The 23,116-nt window shown below is 39.2% G+C and overlaps 3 protein-coding genes and 1 long non-coding RNA gene across 6 annotated transcripts; 2 read left to right on the top strand and 2 right to left on the bottom strand.

Moving 5' to 3' along the window:
- Window positions 1-9,706: 9,706 nt before the first annotated feature.
- On the bottom strand, window positions 9,707-13,978 carry LOC145115814 (uncharacterized). The gene is made up of 6 exons (XM_079052167.1): window positions 13,150-13,978; window positions 12,392-12,851; window positions 11,366-12,320; window positions 11,067-11,275; window positions 10,753-10,988; window positions 9,707-10,666 (listed from the first exon to the last, which is right to left on the bottom strand). The coding sequence occupies exons 1-6, from the start codon at window positions 13,291-13,293 to the stop codon at window positions 9,785-9,787; spliced, it is 2,886 nt and encodes a 961-aa protein (XP_078908293.1). The 5' UTR covers window positions 13,294-13,978; the 3' UTR covers window positions 9,707-9,784.
- A 2,097-nt stretch (window positions 13,979-16,075) lies between these two features.
- PNSL3 (PsbQ-like 1) lies at window positions 16,076-17,531 on the bottom strand. The gene is made up of 3 exons (XM_079053699.1): window positions 17,193-17,531; window positions 16,654-16,940; window positions 16,076-16,471 (listed from the first exon to the last, which is right to left on the bottom strand). Exons 1-3 carry the CDS (start codon window positions 17,467-17,469, stop codon window positions 16,373-16,375), a joined length of 663 nt encoding a protein of 220 aa, XP_078909825.1. The 5' UTR covers window positions 17,470-17,531; the 3' UTR covers window positions 16,076-16,372.
- A 183-nt stretch (window positions 17,532-17,714) lies between these two features.
- Window positions 17,715-18,564, top strand: LOC145117402 (uncharacterized). Of its 2 annotated transcripts, none has more exons than XR_013712642.1 (2): window positions 17,715-17,821; window positions 18,132-18,564. It is a non-coding gene; the product is annotated as an uncharacterized LOC145117402 (long non-coding RNA). The 2 variants fall into 2 exon arrangements; XR_013712641.1 differs by having other exon boundaries at window positions 17,715-17,985.
- A 3,263-nt stretch (window positions 18,565-21,827) lies between these two features.
- Window positions 21,828-22,829, top strand: LOC145115815 (thioredoxin-like protein CXXS1). 2 transcript variants are annotated; one of them, XM_079052169.1, is made up of 3 exons: window positions 21,828-21,964; window positions 22,163-22,279; window positions 22,489-22,829. In XM_079052169.1, exons 1-3 carry the CDS (start codon window positions 21,869-21,871, stop codon window positions 22,678-22,680), a joined length of 405 nt encoding a protein of 134 aa, XP_078908295.1. In that variant the 5' UTR covers window positions 21,828-21,868; the 3' UTR covers window positions 22,681-22,829. The 2 variants fall into 2 exon arrangements, with proteins under 2 accessions (XP_078908295.1, XP_078908294.1); XM_079052168.1 differs by having other exon boundaries at window positions 21,829-21,964; window positions 22,163-22,285.
- Window positions 22,830-23,116: the final 287 nt, after the last annotated feature.

The following is a 23,116-nucleotide window of genomic DNA, read 5'->3' as shown; positions in this document are numbered from 1 at the left end:
TCGATGTCTATTTACGAGCGGTGGAGGTCCGAGATAGCCTAGTCGTTTCTGTTGATTGGATGTCGTACGACCACCTCCCTACTATATTCTTCCTCTCTTCTCCGCTTCTGCCCGGTGCTACGACGCTGTAGGATCCCGATGAATATTCCGTCGTTTTCTGCTCGTCTGCTTCACGCCACCACAAGGGTGGCCGGGGCTGGTGCGTATTCGAAGGTGGATGTGCGAGTTTTGGTGCTAGGGGAGTGTGTTGCTTGGCTGAGAATCAACAGAACCGACGCCACCACGGTCAGGTGGTGGCTGTTATCGCAAGGGTTGTTGCTGCCGCCGCCATACACCGCTAGGCGGGTGGTTGGCTTCTCTTTCCGAGCAAAAGACGTGAAGATGGGTGTGTTGCAGTTGGTGAGTGTATGTGTGTATGGCTGGAATTCCCGGAAAAGACATCACCACCACCATAGGGTGGTGGCTGCCGCCTTGTACCGCCACCGGCCACCATGGTGTGGTTGTGTGTGTGTTAATTAGTGTGTGAATTAGTTAGTGTGTGTGTTAGTGAGTTTGTATTATTTTGGATAAATTTTGTAAGTGTAATTAGCATTGAATAATAAAAATAATAACCACCACCGTAAGGTGGTGGCCGCCGCCATGAGCCACCATGGACCACCACTACCCGAGGTGGTAGTGGGTGGTGCCCCACTTAGCAAAACCCTAATGGGCTTAAGGGTTAGTTTTGGGCCTATTGGGCCATGTTTGGGTGAAAAACCCTAATTATTAGTATTTGGGCCTTGGACTTATTTGGACCCATTTTTAGGCCATTGAGATTGGATTGTGTATTAAGCCCAATTTCTCCATATCAATTATCTAGTAGAGTAAAGGACTTAATGGATTAACTCCTTAATGGATTAAGTCCTTAATGGGTTAAGTAAGAAACACTTAACCCTAGTTATCATTTTATGTGAAACCCTAATTTCACTTGGGCTTTGTGTTGGGCCATCCATGAACAAGCAAATGGACTAGAATAATTTAATGGGCTTTAAGGTAAGGCCCATAGGAGGGTGTGGGCCCAATTTGGAAAATTGGCCATAGATGGGCCATAGTTGAGGCCTAGATGGTTGTATGATATTGGGCCCCTAGAATGAGAAATGTTGGACTGGACTGATCAATTGGGCCTTAAGGGAAGTCTATGAAGAGGCTTGGGCCCAATTTGGAAAATTGGGCCATATGTTGGGCTTTTAACGCTAGTTGACTTTGGGCCTATGGATTGGGCCTTGGGCTTGGGTAAGCCAAGCTAGGGGTAATGTAGTAATTATCCAAAGTATGCATTTATAGTTATGTGTTAGAACCCAATTAGTAATTGGGTGTTATTTTGGTGTTGACAGTTCGGGAATCTGTCATCCAGCAGCTGGGGTTGAGTCTGCGGGACTTCAGCAGTGTGGGATTGTGTCTACGGGAGTTCAGCAGTGTGAGGTGAGTTTTCCTTCCAGTAGGAACGGGTCTACGGCCACAATGCCGGCCCCTTTAGATAGCAATAGTTCCGGACTTTGGTCCGATCCAGTAGTTCAATATGCTTGATGTCTTTGTGATTCAGGCATATTTATGTGTTAGTTAGTCCGGACCTCGGTCCGATGCAGTATGCAGTATATGTGCTTATGTTATATACTATGATCATGTTATGCTATGTTCAGTTAGTCCGGACTTCGGTCCGATGCAGGGGGCAAGGCCCCAGTTAGTCCGGACTTCGGTCCGATGCAGGGGGCAAGGCCCCAGTTAGTCCGGACTTCGGTCCGATGCAGGGGGCAAGGCCCCAGTTAGTCCGGATTTCGGTCCGATGCAGGGGGCAAGGCCCCAGTTAGTCCGGACTTCGGTCTGATGCAGTGGGCAAGGCCCAGTATGTGCTTTATATGTTATTGTATGGTATGTGGTAGTTTGGGGGAACTTACTAAGCTTCGTGCTTACGGTTTTCAGTTTTGGTTTCAGGTACTCAGTTTTCAAAAGAGGAGCTCGGGAAGATTGCAGTGCACACACCATTTGTTCAGCCTGGGATGTTTATACTCTGATATATTTGACAGTTGTTATGATATTTTGAGATACATTGTTTATGATTCTTATATGACGTTCGATGAATGTGGTTTTATTACTGATTAAAAATGAAATTTTCGGGTTGCATTTTTGGGATGTTTCAAGTTGGTATCAGAGCCTTGGTTTGAGGGATTCGGGCGCACTCCCGAGTGTGTCTGAACTCAAACTAAGGAAGTGGTATAAAGTTTTCAAAAGAGAAGAGTTTTAGAAAAGCAAAAAGAAACTTAAAAAGAAAAGAGTTTTAGAACAGCAAAAAGAATTTTTAGAAAGAGAAGAACTTTAAAAAGAGAGAAAGGGTGTGGTGCATGCAATCAGCCGAGCTCAAGTAAGTACTCCCAAATTACCCATACAAGTTTATATTATGATTATCGGTTTCAGTTTCAGTAGAACAGCATGCTAGAATAGGACTAAGGATCTAGGAGGATGCCTTATGTGCCTGCTATATGTGTTTCAGCTTTATGAGAATCGCATGCTAGTATTGAGTAGACAGTAGTAGGATAGCCTGTTTAGGTTATGCCTGATAGTATGAGCTTAGCATTGTATGCTAGTACAGTTTCTTGTTATGAGAATAGATTTGCTTGAGTAGTTTCATGTGTCCGAATGTTGCTTGCTTCGTGCTTTGAAGGACTCGGAGTGATGGGAGTTAGCCATTAGGTGAATACGTCACGTCACATGTGATCAGGGTTGAATAATCTCAGAGTGCTGGATTTGGCCCTATTGCGCATCTCTCGTTTGAGTCTAACCGTTGTAGGGACGAGTCTTTTACTCGAAGGATTATCTGAGCCTCGTCACATGTGATGGTATTCGGGTGATGGCTAATTGGCATTACAAGGAGGCCTTCAGCAGCTGAGGACTGGATTGGGTGGAGTCAGAGATTTCCCTAGGGCAAGCCTAGGATAAGAGTAGCAGAGATCGGTAGCAGTAGTAGTGACTTGGTGGAGTCGAGGCAGTACTTGAGGAAAGTACGGATAGATGTGGAAGGTAGTATGGGCCCGTACTACTGAAAGCAGAGGATCCGTACTCGAATCAAGGAAGGCTGAGATAAGACCAGGGAACTTGTAGTGTGTGAGATCCCTCGAGTTTGGATGAGTATTGTTATGTTAGTGATGGTATGTTGCCGAGTATAGTGACACCACGTGGTAGACCAGATGGTAGTTCTAGTGTCGACGAGGGACCAGGCGCAGACTCTAGAGCCGGGCAGATTGATGATCAGATGAGGGAGTTCATTCCATCTGAGAATTTCGCGTAATATCATTGACCAGACTCCTGTGATCCTCTATGTGATCAAGGAGGGAATTATAGAGATTTGTGATGAGAGGCCGAGTGCATTCTGCACCGAGATAGCAGTCATGATAGAGACCCGTACGTTGATGTTTCGGGAATTCAGAGTTTGTGAGGCTTCAGATTGTCATGGGGGTTAGGAACCCCATTGTTAGCAGTAGATGGTTGGCAGATGTCGCCAACACTTTTCGTACCAGACGTTGTCTTGAAAGGAGACAAGATCTGACTTACTTCCTGTCTCCTAAGGGATAGAGCACGCGATTGATAGGAAGAGGTTGGTAGTGAGTTGAGTGATGACGTGGTTGATGCTATGTCATGGGATGACTTCCAGACCAGATTATGGGCAGAGTGTGCCCAGGCGATTGAGGCGCAAGAGTTGTTAGATCTCCACTAGACGACTGAGACTGTGGCAGAGGTCACTGCCAAGTCTCGGGAAAGAGCTTATATGGTACCACAGTATGCAGCAGATGAGGAAACGAAGAAGGTAAGTTATCAGAACATACCACAGAATGATAGCAAGTAGATCGGGAGTACCTCGGGGTGTGAGACCCTGGGTAATATGACTTCTAGAGCTTGAGAACGAGACATGGACTTGGAGCACATTGGTAATAGGGAACCAGATCAGTTGCTTATATTGAAGGGTCTCGAGAGGAGACCCAAGATTTAGGATTTGCTTTTGAGAGGCCAGCAGGACCAGATTCGGTGCAGCACGTGCGGGAAACTGCACGATGGAGTTTTCCATTCCAAGGGTATGAGTAAGTGTAACTCTGAGTTATTCTATGTTTGAGTCTGAATTATATTTTCAAGTGATGTCATATGCCAATTGCATATCGAGAAGCATTAGTGAATAGTGATAGAGCAATTCCCCAGATTACGGGATTGGGAAAGTACAGCGTCATCTTAGTTTATTCCAAGACTGAGGAACAACACGAGAAGCGCCCGAGGGAGGTGCTAGAGACTTTGAGGAGGGAGAGAATTTTCGCAAGGTTCTGCAATTATGAGTTCTGGTTGCGCGGGGTGCAATTTCTTGGGCACCTTGTCAATCAGAAGGATATTCTAGTCAATCCGGCCAAGATAGAGGCTGTGATGCAGTGGGAGATTCCGAGGTCTCCAATTGAGATTCGTAGCTTCTTGGGTTTAACGGGTTATTACCGGAGATTTATTTGGATTTTTAGAAGTTGTGTGATCTTTTGGATTAGCTGGTGTTGAAACCCTAGCAAGGATAAGCGTAAGTTCTAGCAGATTGGTCATGGGAGGGTAGGAAGAATTGAGAATTTTTCCAGTTTTGGGTGCTGTAGGGCATTAGCTGAATCAAAGTGGGGGAGAATCACCTAAGGATTCCGAAGCAAGAGTGGTTGTAAAGATGGGATAAGTTTCGCATCCTTGTCAGGAAGGAAGAAAGCCCAAGCGGCTGTATGATTTGAGGATAGTGTGAGATGGAAGTTCAAAAAAACTTGCCAATGATGAGATCGCGTTCTCGGAATGTTGCTAGCAAGCCTTCGGGAATCAGTTTGGGGATTCCAGTCAAGACATGGGTTTAGTTTTGGATGCTAGGTCGTGTATATGCTCGACGTTGTATGTGTTCGGATCAGTAACCAGCGAATGAGATAGTGTCAGAGTGTTGTAAGTCTGCGGGTGTAGCCGTAGCATTCACTAGCAGTCAGATAGTGTTAGAGTGTTGTAAGTCTGCGGGTGTAGCCGTAGCATTCACTAGCAGCCAGATAGTATTAGAGTGTTGTAAGCCTGCGGGTGTAGCCGTAGCATTCACTAGCAGCCAGAGAGTTTTAGAGTGTTGTAAGTCTGCGGGTGTAGCCGTAGCATTCACTAGCAGCCAGATAGTGTTAGAGTTTTGTAAGTCTGCGGGTCTAGCCGTAGCATTCACTAGCAGCCAGATAGTATTAGAGTGTTATAAGTCTGCGGGAGTAGCCGTAGCATTCACTAACAGCAGATAGTGATAGAGTGTTGTAAGTCTGTGGGTGTAGCCGTAGCATTCACTAGGTTGGTAGATAGCGTGAGTGCGTTGCTAGGACGCGGGAAGAACAATAGTAACCACCAGTTCGGGTGTAGCAGTGAGGATATGGAAATCCACGGATTGGATTTCGGAATTTCCCAAACGGATTAGACCTGGTTAAGCCAGTGATAAGATTGTAGAAGCGCCACTACAGATAAGAGAGCAAGGAAGCAGTGGACTGCTTAAGGTCATTTATGACATGAGGCTACCAATGGTCATGTAGCAATCACTTTTAGCCTTGGGTTTGGTGACGGCAGGATTCGACGTATGGACTCGATCAGTTAGATCAGAAAGTTATTAGAGCCTCAGTGGCATGGTAACTAGTGGCAACCAGTTCTAGAGAAGGAATTTGTTCAGAATTCGTGTGAGGCGACTAAGTGGGAGTCCTTTGGCTCCGCAACCGGGCCAGAACCCAGTATTTCAGATGATTGGCGAACGAGTTGAGGCCAGGCAGGCCTCGGAAGATTTTGAGAAGCAACTATGTAGCAGCATACTGCTTCAGGCAGTTCAGTGTTCCAGGCAGTTCAGTGCTTCAGGCAGTTTAGTGCTTCAGGCAGTTCAGTGTTCCAGGCAGTTCAGTGTTTCAGCTAGTTCAGTGTTTCAGGCAGTTCAATGTTTCAGGCAGTTCAGTGTTTCAGGCAGTTCAGTGCTTCAGGCAGTTCAGTGTTCCAGGCAGTTCAGTGTTTCAGGCAATCAGTGTTCAGGCAGTACAGTGTTTCCAGGCAGATCAGTGTTTCAGACAGTGTTGGGTCTCCAGCGGTAATGGTATTTTGGATTTTCATGGATAGCTTGGGGAGTGGCAAGTCACTCATAGCACGATTATCTGAGTTATGGCCAAGTATAAGTGGATCGCAGGGATAAGTGGATCTGTGAATTCAGTTGTTCTAGTGGGAACCTGGAGTAGTTAGCATGTAAGGAATGGTAAGAAGTGATTTCGAGGACAAAATCTAATTTAAGTGGGGGAGAGTTGTAACGCCCCGTTTATTTAAATAAATTAATAAATGTAAGTCTCGGACTAATTTGTGAAGAATTTTAAAAGTCGGGGGTTAAAAGTGCAAGTTCTGGACTTAATTGGAAAAGGATTTCAGAAGCCAGGCTCCGTTGGGTAATAAATGGGTTTAAATTGAAAAGATTCGAAGGCTTAGGGGGCTTACTGGTAATATGGGGATCTATTATGAAAAGAATTATGGAACCAGGGGCAAGAGAGTAAATAACTGATTAAAGTTGAAAAGTTTTAATGAAGGAAGGGCTGATCCTGTCAATATGGAAATAAGTTTAATGGCACAGGGTATATATGTATTTCGGGAACCCTAACCCTAGAAGACTATTCCAGCCGCCACCTTCACACCTTGTGACTCCTCAGTCGCCACCTCCCTTCCACTCACATTTCCGATGCGGACAAAGTCGCTATCCACTGTCGGCGACGCTGTGAGCGACAAGGACCACCGAGACCAGGTTTCTGCGCTGTGAACAGAAAAGGGTGAGCTATGAAGTCAATGTCTAGTTATGAGCGGTGGAGGTCCGAGATAGCCTAGTCGTTGCTGTTGATTGGATGTCGTACGACCACCTCCCTACTATATTCTTCCTCTCTTCTCCGCTTCTGCCCGGTGCTGCGACGCTGTGGGATCCCGATGAATATTCCGTCGTTTTCTGCTCGTCTGCTTCACGCCGCCACAGGGGTGGCCGGGGCTGGTGCGTATTCGAAGGTGGATGTGCGAGTTTTGGTGCTATGGGCGTGTGTTTCTTGGCTGAGAATCAACAGAACCGCCGCCACCACCGTGAGGTGGTGGCTGTTATCGTAAGGGTTGTTACTGCTGCTGCCATACACCGCCAGGCGGGTGGTTAGCTTCTTTTTCCGAGCAAAAGACATGAAGATGGGTGTGTTGCAGTTGGTGAGTGTATGTGTGTATGACTGGAATTCCCGGAAAAGACATCACCACCACCATAGGGTGGTGGCTGCCGCCTTGTACCGCCACCGGCCACCATGGTGTGGCTGTGTGTGTGTGTTAATTAGTGTGTGAATTAGTTAGTGTGTGTGTTAGTGAGTTTGGATTATTTTGGATAAAGTTTGTAACTGTAATTAGCATTGAATAATAAAAATAATAACCACCACCGTAAGGTGGTGGCCGCCGCCGTGAGCCGCCATGGACCACCACTACCCGAGGTGGTAGTGGGTGGTGCCCCACTTAGCAAAACCCTAATGGGCTTAAGGGTTAGTTTTGGGCCTATTGGGCCATGTTTGGGTGAAAAACCCTAATTATGAGTATTTCGGCCTTGGACTTATTTGGACCCATTTTTGGGCCATTGAGATTGGATTGTGTATTAAGCCCAATTTCTCCATATCAATTATCTAGTAGAGTAAAGGACTTAATGGATTAACTCCTTAATGGATTAAGTCCTTAATGGGTTAAGTAAGAAACACTTAACCCTAGTTATCATTTTATGTGAAACCCTAATTTCACTTGGGCTTTGTGTTGGGCCATCCAAGAACAAGCAAATGGACTAGAATAATTTAATGGGCTTTAGGGTAATGTCCATAGGAGGGTGTGGGCCCAATTTGGAAAATTGGGCCATAGATGGGCCATAGTTGGGGCCTAGATGGTTGTATGATATTGGGCCCCTAGAATGAGACATGTTGGACTGGAATGATCAATTGGGCCTTAAGGGAAGTCTATGTAGAGGCTTGGCCCCAATTTGGAAAATTGGGCCATATGTTGGGCTTTTAACGCTAGTTGACTTTGGGCCTATGGATTGGGCCTTGGGCTTGGGTAAGCCAAGCTAGGGGTAATGTAGTAATTATCCAAAGTATGCATTTATAGTTATGTGTTAGAACCCAATTAGTAATTGGGTGTTATTTTGGTGTTGACAGTTCGGGAATCTGTCATCCAGCAGCTGGGGTTGAGTCTGCGGGACTTCAGCAGTGTGGGATTGTGTCTACGGGACTTCAGCAGTGTGAGGTGAGTTTTCCTTCCAGTAGGAACGGGTCTACGGCCACAATGTCGGCCCCTTTAGATAGCAGTAGTTCCGGACTTTGGTCCGATGCAGTAGTTCAGTATGCTTGATGTCTTTGTGATTCAGGCATATTTATGTGTTAGTTAGTCCGGACCTCGGTCCGATGCAGTATGCAGTATATGTGCTTATGTCATATGCTATGATCATGTTATGCTATGTTCAGTTAGTCCGAACTTCGGTCCGATGCAGGGGGCAAGGCCCCAGTTAGTCCGGACTTAGGTCCGATGCAGGGGGCAAGGCCCCAGTTAGTCCGGACTTCGGTCCGATGCAGGGGGCAAGGCCCCAGTTAGTCCGGACTTCGGTCCGATGCAGGGGGCAAGGCCCCAGTTAGTCCGGACTTCGGTCCGATGCAGGGGGCAAGGCCCCAGTTAGTCCGGACTTCGGTCCGATGCAGGGGGCAAGGCCCCAGTTAGTCCGGATTTCGGTCCGATGCAGGGGGCAAGGCCCCAGTTAGTCCGGACTTCGGTCCGATGCAGGGGGCAAGGCCCCAGTTAGTCCGGATTTCGGTCCGATGCAGGGGGCAAGGCCCCAGTTAGTCTGGACTTCGGTCCGATGCAGTGGGCAAGGCCCAGTATGTGCTTTATATGTTATTGTATGGTATGTGGTAGTTTGGGGGAGCTCACTACGCTTCGTGCTTACGGTTTTCAGTTTTGGTTTCAGGTACTCAGTTTTCAAAAGAGGAGCTCGGGAAGATTGCAGTGCACACACCATTTGTTCAGCCTGGGATGTTTATACTCTGATATATTTGACAGTTGTTATGATATTTTGAGATACCTTGTTTATGATTCTTATATGACGTTCGATGAATATGGTTTTATTACTGATAAAAAATGAAATTTTCGGGTTGCATTTTTGGGATGTTTCACAAAATATGTCTTCTTTCATTTTGTCATTTGCTCTAATCATGTTTTTCCACCGAACTTCCAACCTAAACTTTGTAGAGGTTTCGATGAGCTGTCCCTGGACCCACCAATGAATAGTCTGTAGGACCACCACCAAAGCTTTTCCCCTTGACCCCCATAAGTGGACGTGGACCTGTTCATCCTCTCCTTTTGTTGTGTTCGGGATTCAACTTACCTTTTGTTTGATCTCTTTACCTTGTTTGTTTATATTGATTGTTCATTATTCGGTTAACTATTCTATTGATTGGTTATATCATTATTGTTTTGTTTTTATAGAGCCTTCAAGGTGTGTTCTTGGGGTCATTTGATTTTGATTTCTCAACCACAATCAGATTGGGGTGGTTGATTTGTCTACATTTTTTCTACAGGAACAACATACAAATCCATGTAATGTAATCTTATAACGTGTAAAACCCAATACCTGGTTTATGTGACTCGAAAAATATGTGGACTAATCACCATCTTTGCTAAACTAGAACTAGAACTATGCATAAATGTGTTGTCCTTAATCTGGAGGAGAAGGAATTTGACAATTCGGTATCCGGGTCAACGTAGGTCCTCCATTCGTCGCCTGATTCTGATCATCTTTTCTTTCAGGATCCGATGACATGTCCTCTTTCTTTTGTGTACCCGATGACATGTCATCTTTCTTCTTTAGTGGCTTGATAGGTGCAGCCTGAATCTCTTTAACTACTTTTTCCAAAATAATTAAAAAATCCCGAACAACCGTGAATAATCTCAACCCTTCATCCTTCCCAGATTTCCCATGAAAGTAATCCGCTGTACTTTTCACAAGCGCCATTATTCTCTTTTCTTCCTCAAGCATCCACGTAATCTGCTTCTCAGCATTCTCAACAAAAGTCGACAAAATCAACCAAAACTCATCCACTTCCTCTTCCAATTGTTCTTCCAAAATCTTCATATCCGTATTCAGCGATTCACGTGCTTTCAAAAGCGCATTCCCGAGTTTCGAAACCGAACTCGTCAACCCATCTGCATCAATAATCGCCGCTCTTTTGACATCCTCAAGTTCGCTACTCAAACATGAAACAACTTCAAGCCCTAATTTGCAGTAATGTTCATCGGCTTCTTCAGGAGGAGGTTCTAGAAGAAGATCTTCGGTTTTGATATTGGAGATGCTTTTCCCTTCTTTGGCTGACCGGACTGCCCGTATACCTTCTGATCGCATAATCTCTTGAACTACAAAGTGCAAAAGAGTTGTTTTTCCATCGACTCCTTTGACATCTGATAGTTTCAAAAGTGTGTCCAGTTTGAAAGCGGTTGCACTGCCACGGAATGTTCCCACGTTCATACGGTTCCCAGTTTTTAGTACAGCTTCCAACAGTTTGAGGAACAACCGACTTTTTTTAAGTTGGACACAAGCAGCCTGTGAATTTTTTTTTAAAATTTTTTATAAAAATTAATTAACACAAAAACGGTTATGTTTTGATGCAGAGATTTCAACACACTAACCTCTAAGGTTTCCAAGGATTCTTTGATGTTGGATTCCTCATCCTGAAGTGTGCACATGAATAACAAGGATTCTAGTCTTCTGAATGCATAAGGTATTTCAACCAAAACCTTTAGAAATCGTTCTGCAGGTCCAAGTCGATGAAGATCCCCATCGTATAACCTCAGCTTCAATTCTTCTTCACTAGTGGGCGCCATTTTTAGCAAAGTTTGAACGATTTCTATTGGTAACTCATTTCCTGATTCAACTCATAAAAATTAGATGCTTTCGATTTCAGGTGGGAGAATAAAATCGAATATGAAGACAAAAGAATTACCTTCTATAAGCACAGCAGAAACTTCTTCTGTTGTCACATTAAGTGCTTTTAGGAGAATAGACAAATTTTGTGCCTTTTTTGGATCAATAATTTGAACGAAATGCACAGGGGGATCTTTGTTTTTCGTGGCAGCATTCTTTGTGTCTTGATCTTTGTTTTTTTCAGCCGCTTGATACCCGAATAAGCTTTCAATCATTTCTTCATTGAACCTATTTGATTGAGGAACATACACGTTATGATTTTGAAGCTTACGTGTACAAAATGTAAATACCAAAGGAGAAAGAGTCGATAAAACTTACTGAAATGATCCTGATCTGATCTTATCCCAAACCATTTGTTGATCAGGTTTAGCCATAACCTTATCCCAGAAGAATGGCTTTAGCTTAGCTTTAGAAGCATCAACTTGCTCTGTCCGGCGAAGTCTCAAGGCTGCACTTAATGGTCGTGCCACAGATCCACGTAGAGGAGGAGGTGGAGGTGCACCTGCATTCCAGCCAAGTTTGGGCGGTGGAGGAGGTGCTCCTGCTCCTGATCCCGATCCTCCGGTAGGTGGCGGTGGAGGTGGTGCTCCTGATCCTTCAACTGATAGTGGCGGTGGGGGTGGTATTCCCCCGGTTGGTGGCGGCGGCAGCGGTGCTCCTTGAGTTTGCGAAGGAGGTGGTGACGCTCCTTGAGTTTGATAAGGAGGAGGCGGCGCTCCTTGAGTTTGATAAGGAGGAGGCGGCGCTCCTTGAGTTTGAGAAGGAATAGGCAACGCTCCTTGAGTTTGAGAATGAGGAGGCGACACACCTTGAGTTTGAGGAGGTGGCAGCTCAGCAGAATGAGGTTTAGGTTCGGTAAGCTGTACAGGAGGGACAACATGAGCTGGAGGTGGAGGAGTATCAACGGCAGGAGCAGGTGGAGCAAGAGAAGATCCGATAGGCAGTGGTTGTTGTGCAGACGATTCGGGGTGTGGAGATGATTTTGTTCCACCAACCCCAACCGGAGACCCTGTGTTTCCGGCAGAAGGCCGTAGAGCAAATTCCGTTTTTCCGGTAGGCCGCAAAGATGATTCTGCCCTAACTGCTCGAGGCTTTAAAGTATGGCGCAAAGACTCTTTTACCCTTGGTGGTTGCAAAGAAGGATCCAAAGATGACCCATCATTAGCGTTTGGAATTCCAAAAGCATCTGGATCAACAGAGACTCTAGCATCCATTGACGAATCATTTTTCTGTCCATTTGATTGGTTGTCAGTAGACTTTCTTCGGAAACCACCTGAAAGATGAATGCATTGCTGACTCAGCATAAAAAATGGAAATGATAATGGAATTCTAATTTCTTCTTACCCATACTTAAACTGAGAAGAGGCTTTTCATCATTATTTTGAATTCCACCATGCTTTCTAATGTAACAATAAAAGAGAAGGCCAGCGAGACACATAGTGAAGATTGCAGTAACGATTACAGCAACAACAACCGTGCCTTGGCTAACAGTTTCACCCAACTTTCGTCTTCCATGAATATGATCAATAATAATATTAGGCTTGCTTAAAAAGGAAACTAGATACTCTACGTACAAACTTGTTGTTGTAGAAAGTTTATCTTTTCTGAGTTTGGATAAAACAATACGTTTCTCCTTCAAGCAATCCAGTATAGTTTTCTTTACATGTGGGTCATGGACATTTATAGCTTTTATTATTCTTTCTTTTCCTGTAATGCTTTTATCACAACCACAATATTCAAGATCTTCAAAAGCCTCCATTGTGTACATCAACTCTGCTCCACAGTTCACCCATAATAGTTCTGCCTGCATCATCATCCACACAGCTTAATAAGGTCTAAACGACTATCACCATCAAACTTTAGCTGAAACCAACACTTTAATAGATTCTAACGTTCTAAAACATGAATATGGATACCAAGGAACAAGGGGATTTCAATGAGTCTTTTCATAAACACCTGGTGGGCATTGGTGATGCTTATTGGAGACTATTTGCTTCTTTGATTTTCAACAAATTAAACTAACATTATGTAAAAGAAAAGCAAGTCTGACAGTTTCTGGAACACATATCAATCTCAAAGTAAGAGGAATAATGGAGTAATACCGTGTCCTCATCCATGGTCTCCTCCAAATACATTTGGTTGTCAGGAGGCAGTTGTTGGCGATGTCTGTCTGATTCTACTGCCTCTGCCAAAGGGTAAAGTAGAATGATAATTGTCATGAATAAAATCACCACTTTGGCGCCCATTTTCTCTTAAAATATCAATCCGAATCATCTCATCAAACAATATATGACACCCTAAAACATTGATCATCGCCAACCGTAGACAGGTTTTTCGTAAATAATTCAAACAATCTCGTTTGATAATAATCGAGAATGATAAAATCCAAACAAGTCTCGTACAAGGATAACCCCAGTTCGTCTAATTAAGCAACAAAAAAAACTTGAAATTAACAAGATTCTCGAGCAAAACCTATAATCACGTATTATGTATGAGGAAGATTGATTATAGTCAGATTTCCAATTCCCTTTGATTTGTAAAATAAGCTTTAAATTCATCCCCTTTTTTCGATTGATATACTTTCTTCACGCCCCCAAAGTTACACAAAAAATTCCATGAACAGAGAAAGGGGACGTCTTCGAAAGGGAGCAGCTTCGTCGACTATTTCAAGGAAAAATCATACTCCATTATGAATGTAAGAAAGACGACGAAGATATGCAATAATTCTTGAACAACCCCACCTTCCTAGTTTTCGGGTCAAGATGGTGGATATATGGTTCTTGGATTTCGGTTCTGAAGGATCCGTTTTACAGCGGAATGATTTCTTTAAAGAAAACCAAACTGTTGACATGTCGTCTTCTTCTTGTTCTTCAAAGATTTAATGAAAACCTTTTGAGATTCATGTTAAAAGGTTCATAAAAATGGGAACTTTTTTTTAAGAAAGTTTTGGGGGTGAAGGGATAGGAATGAAATTCAAGATAAAAAACATTCACGGTCAAATCATAAAATCTTTTGCATGGACACAATTTAATGTAATGAGTCCATAAAGATTATTTATGTACATGACATATGTTAGACAAAATATATTCAATTACATGAACCCATGAACGATGAGCACGTCCTTTGGGAGATATACTTGGTTTCAAAACTTTGACATTCTATTTTGAAGAATCCAGTAAACTTTTCTGGTCTTGTGAGTTAGCATCTCAAGTTCATAGAGTCACGTGACCTCTTGGATGGATTTGATCTTCCCTAATATCGGTCAAGTTCGTGATATACTTGAATGGGTGGATCGTCGTCGTTGACTATGATCAAAAGAGTTGTGATGGAGGTTGTTTGTATGACTACTATACTTTGTGGACCTACCGGATTATTATTTATGGTTTTCTAACTTTCGTGATAATCATGTTGTATTCTTTTTCGAGATAATCATGTTGTATTCTTTTAATTTGTATCATGTTGTATTCTTTTTCGAGATAATCATGCTGTATTCTTTTAATTTGTTCACAAATACGAATCAAAAAGTAAAATCTAATTGTTTTTTATTGTTTTTTTTTTTTTGCAATGCCCTCAGCTCTTTTGACTTGCATTTTGTATTTGTTTTTAATGTTTGTCCACCTTCATGCTAGTGTCTTCTAATAATAATTCGGTTGTTCAAAAAAAATGTAGGCCATGAGTCAAAAATGTTGATCATTATACATCAAACGTACGTCCCCATCATGGGAACTCAACGGTTGAAAAAATAATTTCACATACAATATATATGGTTTAAACATTGACACACCTAAAATATTGCTAGTGTTCCTCGACTGACATCTCACGTGGGTCTTGGGGAGGATTGACGTGTGTCGCTCAGATTGTGCTATTTACCTTATTTTTTATATATCAAGCATTCAGAGCAGTCAACTGTTTTGTTCATAGACAACATATATGCGTTTTTTGGAAAGATTCAATTTAAGCAATGTATAATTAGCGATATGAGATGGTTGATGACGCAACACCAAAAATGGATGTGGATGGAAGATGTTCATGTATGGTCATATGCATACAGCCATACACCACATACCTTTAGAGATTCATAGGCCAACTACTTATATAAAATAAAACCCAACATTATGATTCCTGCAAGTTGAAATAAAAGATAAAAGTGATACTGATATGGTCACGGCAGTTTCAATTTCAAGATCAAAGAATTTTTGATGACTTTATTTTTGATTTATTGTTGAAATTTCTTTTCCTGTGGTATTCCTTTAGGAACCAAAAGTGCTCCATTAATTGCACTCTTTGGATTCAAAACATGCTTACTACATTACACTGGTTTTGTTCTAGCTCCTTGCTAGGCTTTGGTCTAATTTAATATACTTTTCAACTGTTCGAAAAAAAAAACAATAATGTGTTATTTATTTATTTTTATTTTTTTTAGCATTTTGTTTGTAACTTTTTATCCCATAACCATAAATATTTGTACATATTATATACATAGATATACAATAAATTAACTACAGAAAAATATAAGGTACATTTAAATATTTTGGAAACTTATTTATTGGTTGTCATTAATGTAACATTTTAAATTCAAATTTTGTTTTAAATGAACGTTATTTTGGGATGATACATAACACATGGAAACTTATCAAATGACCTTTGCCAAAATAGTATGTGCACTTCAACCAAAGATTGAAAGTTTAAGTACCATTGTGGACAAAATGTATAGATTTAGAAGTAAATTAGTATGAATGTGTAAGCCGTTCTTAACATGAAAACTTAATTCACTATGCAAGAATTTTATTTGGGGAATGAGATGATTTTGTGTGCCATGAGTACCATTGTGGACAAAATCTATACATTATATATATATATATATATATATATATATATATATATATATATATATATATATATATATATATATATATATATATATATATATATTTGTCAACGTTATCCAAATTTCAGATATATGCTTATATATACTTATATTATATCTCCTCATATATAGGACTCTTCGAGGATCATGAACATACCATATACTCTCCAAAAAAATCCATATTCATTGATTTTCATGTTAACCCATACATTTGAGAGAACTATCAATACAGAACATAATTCTGAAGAAATCCATATTCATTGATTATCAAACCAGTTTTCTTCCCACCCCTAATTTCTAACAAACATATGACTATGTGTGAACATTAAAAGTTTGGAATATGTATATGATCAACACATGTTGTATTTCTATCATCATATAAAACAATTAACAATAAAAACAAAGCTGATGAAGATGATTCACAATCATGGCACATACATTTCATGTCATGACAAGTTTTATGCCATTTTCGTCATAACTTCTTGAAGAATAACTGTTGTGTCTTTGTACAATAATTCAGTTTGAGGAAGGTCTTGTTTCTTTACTGCATCTTCTAGCTGTGAAAAAAAGATGAGTCACACGTATATACAGAACAAAATGCACTTTTACGGTTTTACCCTTTATTTTTCAAATTTATTGATTTGTGAGTATGGTTTGACTTTTGACTTCGGTGATCTTCCAAGCCCAAAAGTCAAGATTATAAACTTGATCTATGTATGTGGTGTTTTGAATTAGTTACCTTTTCAACCGTATCAAACAATCTATTTGCAAGATCAAGGAGTGGTGGCTTTTCGTCGGATGTAGCAGCAGAGATCACTTTATCAAAGTCAAAGTACATGAACGTTGACTTGAGACGCAAATACTTTCGAACATAATTCCATGCATCTTTACCTATCAAATCCCCCAATGCTAGAAGATCAAATGCGTACTTCTTTAGCCGAAATTGTCTTCCTTTAGTCCCAATATCGGCTATGTACACTCCCGTCTTTAAGAAAGACCGTGTGCCCGTCTCCAAGTTATCGATCACTGTAACAATTTTGACTTTAGAAGTCAAAGTCGTGAAAATTCTAACACCAGACTCAAAGCAAATTCCTTATTTTTATCGAATTTGTCGACAGTAGGTTAAATATCATCTTAACTACTTCAAAAGGGAAAACATTCTACATGATTAAAAATTTATATTGATTAATAATCTTGAGCTGAAAAGTGATGTGTTTTGACTTTTAAAATTAAAATTAACATTCGTTATTTCTTGAAAGAAGGATACGAGAGAGTTACTATTTAAGGCCCGGGGTATCGGAATAGGTCCGGTGAGCCAAAAACCGTTATCTTCCGCAAGAACAACGGCAATGTTGGAATTTGCAAAGAGTCCCATAGAGCCGAGTCCTAATGCCAGTCTTCTTGTTGGTTTTAATGGGTGGTTTTGAGTTTCCTCCGCATTGATTCCGGTCAAACGGGCTGTACCTGCATCTGGCCGGGACTTTCCGTCGCCGGAAAGTTTTGGGATGGCCGGAAAAGTGCTGAAAATTTGGTTAAGGTTTGCCATCGGAGCCATGGTTGTAGCCTGTAGGTGGTGTTTAGCTGATAAGAGTGTTATGGGTTTTGAAGATTGATGGGTGTTACCGGCCACGAAATAGACATCCTAAACTGAGGGCACTTCGGTAATTTGGACAGCCAGATAGGCCACTTGGGCCAGTTGATAACCTCTATGGTAAGTCTATGTAGTATGTATATGGAGATTTTGTGGGCTTTAGATTTAGACAATTAGACCTGTCTGTCATGTGGCCCAATAGACTCAGATAAGTCATATTTGCATCAACTTAATCTCCATAGAAACCTCGAAATTTAAAGAGCAACCGAAGCTGTTTAGGTTTCCAGATTGTAGGATTTTATGGTTATACTCTAAGGTAAAGATTTTGTATGTGCATTTTGTGATTTCAATTGCATTCTAGTGATATACAATGTCGTGAAGATGTGAAGTTTTTCAAGTTGCGATGTGATTTGTTACTTGATTGGATTGAGTGGTTGAAAGTTGCTTTTTTAGGGATCATATGAATGTCGTTCAATTAGGGTAATTGATGCTTCTTTTGGCTTCATATACATGATACATCACTTGAATTCTTTGAAATCAAAATGTTGCCTGTGAATTTCTTTACTTTCTGCAATTTGTATGGTCTTCTAGTTTGTTAACGTGATGCCTGTTTAACTGTTTAATAGTTTAATCTGTTTAATGGGCTGCATATGTGATAGAGGCATGATGACATTCAAAAGTTATGTTATGGAGTTTCGCTAAGCTAACCTATGCTACTAAAGTTATGGAGACACAACACACGTTATCCATTTAAAGATCAAGTCCAACACAACTTAGCACCCATGGAACAACAAGCGCTCTATCATCATCTTTCCTTGTTCATCATACCATTTTGGAAGAGAAGCACCCCAAATTATTAGAATCTCAATAATCTTCAACTAATGGGACTATTGGTCACATTTTTCTTCATCTTCAGGGATGTCTTCAGCTCTTCATTTATCTTCCATTTCTTCATCTTCAGAGATGGCGGAGATGAAGTCGACCTAAAACAAGTGTGTGTTTTCAATGCGTGTTTTTGAGTTTTGGTTTAAATGATCCCCAAACTTATTTTTTTGGTTTTATGTGGGCATAAGTTGAGTTTTGTCGGGTCTAAATGGTCACATGGCACATGGTGTATCGGTTATTAAAGGTTGAAGAGACTAAAACAAGTGTGTGTTTTTGAGTTTTGGTTTAAATGATCCCCAAACTTTTTTTTTTTGGTTTTATGTGGGCATAAGTTGAGTTTTGTCGGGTCTAAATGATCACATGGCACATGGTGTATCGGTTATTAGAGGTTGAAGAGTCTAAATGGTCACATGGGCATAAGTTGAGTTTTGGTTTAAATGATCCCAAAACTTATTTTTTTGGTTTTATGTGGGCACAAGTTGAGTTTTGTCGGGTCTAAATGGTCACATGGCACATGGTGTATCGGTTATTAGAGGTTGAAGAGTCTAAATGGTCACATGGGCATAAGTTGAGTTTTGGTTTAAATGATCCCCAAACTTATTTTTTTGGTTTTATGTGGGCATAAGTTGAGTTTTGTCGGGTCTAAATGGTCACATGGTACATGGTGTATCGGTTATTAGAGGTTGAAGAGTCTAAATGGTCACATGGGCATAAGTTGAGTTTTGGTTTAAATGATCCCCAAACTTATTTTTTTGGTTTTATGTGGGCATAAGTTGAGTTTTGTCGGGTCTAAATGGTCACATGGTACATGGTGTATCGGTTATTAGAGGTTGAAGAGTCTAAATGGTCACATGGGCATAAGTTGAGTTTTGGTTTAAATGATCCCCAAACTTATTTTTTTGGTTTTATGTGGGCATAAGTTGAGTTTTGTCGGGTCTAAATGGTCACATGGTACATGGTGTATCGGTTATTAGAGGTTGAAGAGTCTAAATGGTCACATGGGCATAAGTTGAGTTTTGGTTTAAATGATCCCCAAACTTATTTTTTTGGTTTTATGTGGGCATAAGTTGAGTTTTGTCGGGTCTAAATGGTCACATGGCACATGGTGTATCGGTTATTAGAGGTTGAAAAGACTAAAACAAGTGTGTATTTTTGAGTTTTGGTTTAAATGATCCCCAAACTTATTTTTTTGGTTTTATGTGGGCATAAGTTGAGTTTTGTCGGGTCTAAATGATCACATGGCACATGGTGTATCGGTTATTAGAGGTTGAAGAGACTAAAACAAGTGTGTGTTTTTGAGTTTTGGTTTAAATGATCCTCAAACTTATTATTTTGGCTTTATAGGGGCATAAGTTGAGTTTTGTATGGGTCTAAATGGTCACATGTCACATGGTGTACCGGTTATTAGAGGTTGAAAAAACTAAAAAAACAAGTCATAATCTACTTTATACCCTATAAAACAAGAAAATAATTTTAAGGACTAAAGCAACCAACTTTAAAAACATTGTAAGTTTTTGTGTCATTTCCTCAAAAATTAATTATTACTTAATGATACATATTATTTGTGCAAGTTTTCAAAAAATTTAAACAAAAAGTGTTTCTAATCAACTTATCAACCTAACCGGAGAAAAAAAAAAGAGGAAATATCCGGTTTCACTTGCTGTGGCTCCAGTACCTTCTTTGGCATCTCTAACTGATAAGTTTGATCCGTGTAGGAATAATGGATGTTAATGCTGACGAGGATATATATATCAATCAATTGGATTAGGAGATATAGTTTGTTGCCATCTTTATCCAACCACAATTAAACAATTAATCTTTTCACATAATTGATAATAGTTTGCTTCTTATGTTGCACATTATAATGTTTGCTTTTTTAAAATCGATTTTTATCACAAATATATAATTTTTCATTATTGATTTGTATAACTAGCATACCATAATCTTAAAAACAATTTCACCGTTAAAATTTATATTTTTGTCACCAATTTGAAATGGATGCTTAATAATAATAAATTATTTACTTTAAACAAATATACAATATGCCTATGTCTTTAAAGTTTAAACTAGAGCACGTAAAAAGCCACCAATCTATCAATCCAATCCAATAATTAGCATGTTAGGATGAGATTCCAAATCCGTTTTATTAATTGAGTTGAGTTATGTTTTGAATTTTTAATCTGATTTCAACCCATCGATCAATTTAATGATTATATTTATTAAATATTATTATTTTTAATTTTATTTGAACAATTGGGCTCGGTAGTTTTTTATTTTCAAACTTCAATAATTATTTGAGTTTGTAAATTTTTAGTTTTATTTGAATAATGATTAGAGATATGTAACATACAAGTTCAATTTATTTAACTTTTTATATTTGAACGGGTCTATCCACATTTATTAAAAATGTTCGGTAGTGAAAAAATATAAACATATCAAACGCTATTTCAACCCATTCATTAAACAAATTGAATTGAGTTAGAAATTATAAGCCCATTTAACTAAACCTAATCTGTTGTCCCTCCTACTTTAAACTTTAACAATCTTCAATTTCTATCGACAAAAAATATAAAACAAATCGCATACAAAATAGTCAATTCTCGTGAATCTCGCATACAAAAAATATAAAACAAATCGCTCTAATTATTATATCAGACAACTTGTCTTAGTATAAATGGTCAAAAACCATGTCACATAAATGTAATGGTATAGAAAATGGGGAAAACGTGTTTTAGGCTTTTAAGGCTTTTCTTTAATCCAAATCCACGAAAAAAATGTTTTTTTTTCTCCTAAACGATGTCATTTATTCATTTAAGCTAATATAGATCTTACATCTTACTGATTGTCTGCATTGAGTCATTGACCATGTTAAGATTACAAAAAAAAAAAAAAATAACGGTTTTGTTAGTATCACTGAAACAAGTTCTTTTGTAAAGTTTAAGCAATTTCTTGATGATTTTTAAATTTTGATGACCAAATTAAAATAGGTTTTCATTTTTGTATTTACCCAAAATCATATATTATTGTTCCAAATACATCTAAACGATTTTTCTTTTCAAAGTTCAGACAATTTCTTGGTAATTTGCAAACTTCAATGACAAGATTAAAATATGAAACAAAATTAAACTGTGAATACATACCATATAAATGAATCTCGGTATCTAATTAAACCTCAAAGACAAGAATAAAATACATTAGAGTTTAGATTAATTTTAATTTTTTTCTATATTTATATTTAAAATAAAAGATTGATTACATAAAATAAAGTTCACTTTGTAATCAAAGAAAATATCTTATCATTTATAGCAAACATTTTTAGATATCGAAGGCAAAATTATTACTTTTGATATAAAAAAAGTGGGTTAAAGTTGACTTCAAATACTATTGGCTCACAAAGAAGTTGTTCCCTCTCAACTTTCTATAAATAACCCGAGTTTATATATAAGCCTTCAAGCAAGAAGAATCCCTAAGAAAAACAATGCTTAAGAAAGGTGTCAAATCTAGAGTCGTGCAAGTAGACTCTCAAGAAAAATGGAACCACATCACATCTAAGCCTATGTATCAAGATTCTCCTGTAAGTTTTTTAAGCTATCTCATATTTAGATTTATGTTAAGTGCTTTAAAAAAATAAAAAAATATATCGTAAAAGAATATATATAACCCATTGGACATTAAGCAATTATAACCTAAGTTTTTGTAATATCTTGAGATATCTTATATGCATTGATGAATTATACTGTATATATAGTTGATTACTGTGAAACTTTTGCAGATAATAGTTAATTTTACAGCAATGTGGTGCAAGCCTGCAACAGCAATGGAGCCATTGTTTGAAGAACAAGCTTTGATACATAAAGATGCCACTTTCTTATCCGTTGATGTGGATGAGGTGAAGGTAACACTAATTATTTAGGACTAATGTAATCATTCATATCAAAACGTTATTTAAATAACAACTGATATACTTTATGTAATATTTGTTTATTTTATGTTTGATTGAAATTAGAAGCATGATATTAAAACCATAGATGGCTCCACTAACAGTTGGCTATTTAATATTTTAATATATATATATTTTTTTTACATGAAATTGTACAGGGGTTGAGGGAGAAAATGAAAATAAAAGCTATGCCTACGTTTTTAATGATGACATCTAACAAAAATAAAGAATGGGAAGTGATGGATAAGGTTGTTGGTGCTAATCCAAGAGAAATCAAGAAGAGAATAGCTGCTTTTATTCAATTTGGTTGCATACAAATTCAAAATAACGTTGAAGTTTTAGAGTTTTAGTTAATTAAGCACAAGTTATTTCAACAAATGTCTCTAGAGATTCTTCCAGATTTTGAAATAGGTTTGTAATGTAAATCCTATAAAAAAAAGATTGGTGTACACTTGTACTTTGATCTCATCAAATAAAACATTCTAGTGAGTTTGTTAAAGTATTTAATAGTTATTTAGGACGAACCAGACATACTCAATGTGAATAGTCGTCCACGATTTAGGCCGTGTTTCTTTTTCTTCTTCCTATAAAGTCCTATAAACATAAAATGGTTGCATTAGTAATATTATACGTACATATAAAATTATACTAAATTATTGTGATACGCCTAAACAAGACAAATGTTCGTCATTTCAATAAACACCATAAAAAGATTTGGATATTTAACAAATTTTCAATTCATAATTTCATTTGTAAAGGATCAATTCAATACACAATTGAACAACA

The sequence above is a fragment of the Lactuca virosa genome, chromosome 5 (genome assembly GCF_052849685.1).
Source record: "Lactuca virosa cultivar CGN04683 chromosome 5, Lactuca_virosa_CGN04683_v6, whole genome shotgun sequence".
NCBI lineage: Eukaryota > Viridiplantae > Streptophyta > Magnoliopsida > Asterales > Asteraceae > Lactuca > Lactuca virosa.
This window is presented reverse-complemented; position numbering and strand designations above follow the sequence as displayed.

Coding starts and splice junctions, on each gene's coding strand:
- PNSL3 (XM_079053699.1), bottom strand. CDS start 17,469: ATGGCTCCGATGGCAAACCTTAACCAAATTTTCAGCACTTTTCCGGCC. Junction 16,941..17,192: donor GATACCCCGGGCCTTAAATA/GTAACTCTCTCG, acceptor AAATTGTTACAG/TGATCGATAACTTGGAGACG. Junction 16,472..16,653: donor TGTTTGATACGGTTGAAAAG/GTAACTAATTCA, acceptor TTTTTTTCACAG/CTAGAAGATGCAGTAAAGAA.
- LOC145115815 (XM_079052168.1), top strand. CDS start 21,869: ATGCTTAAGAAAGGTGTCAAATCTAGAGTCGTGCAAGTAGACTCTCAA. Junction 21,965..22,162: donor CTATGTATCAAGATTCTCCT/GTAAGTTTTTTA, acceptor AAACTTTTGCAG/ATAATAGTTAATTTTACAGC. Junction 22,286..22,488: donor TTGATGTGGATGAGGTGAAG/GTAACACTAATT, acceptor GAAATTGTACAG/GGGTTGAGGGAGAAAATGAA.
- LOC145115814 (XM_079052167.1), bottom strand. CDS start 13,293: ATGGGCGCCAAAGTGGTGATTTTATTCATGACAATTATCATTCTACTT. Junction 11,276..11,365: donor ATCAGATCAGGATCATTTCA/GTAAGTTTTATC, acceptor TCAATCAAATAG/GTTCAATGAAGAAATGATTG. Junction 10,989..11,066: donor TTCTGCTGTGCTTATAGAAG/GTAATTCTTTTG, acceptor GAGTTGAATCAG/GAAATGAGTTACCAATAGAA.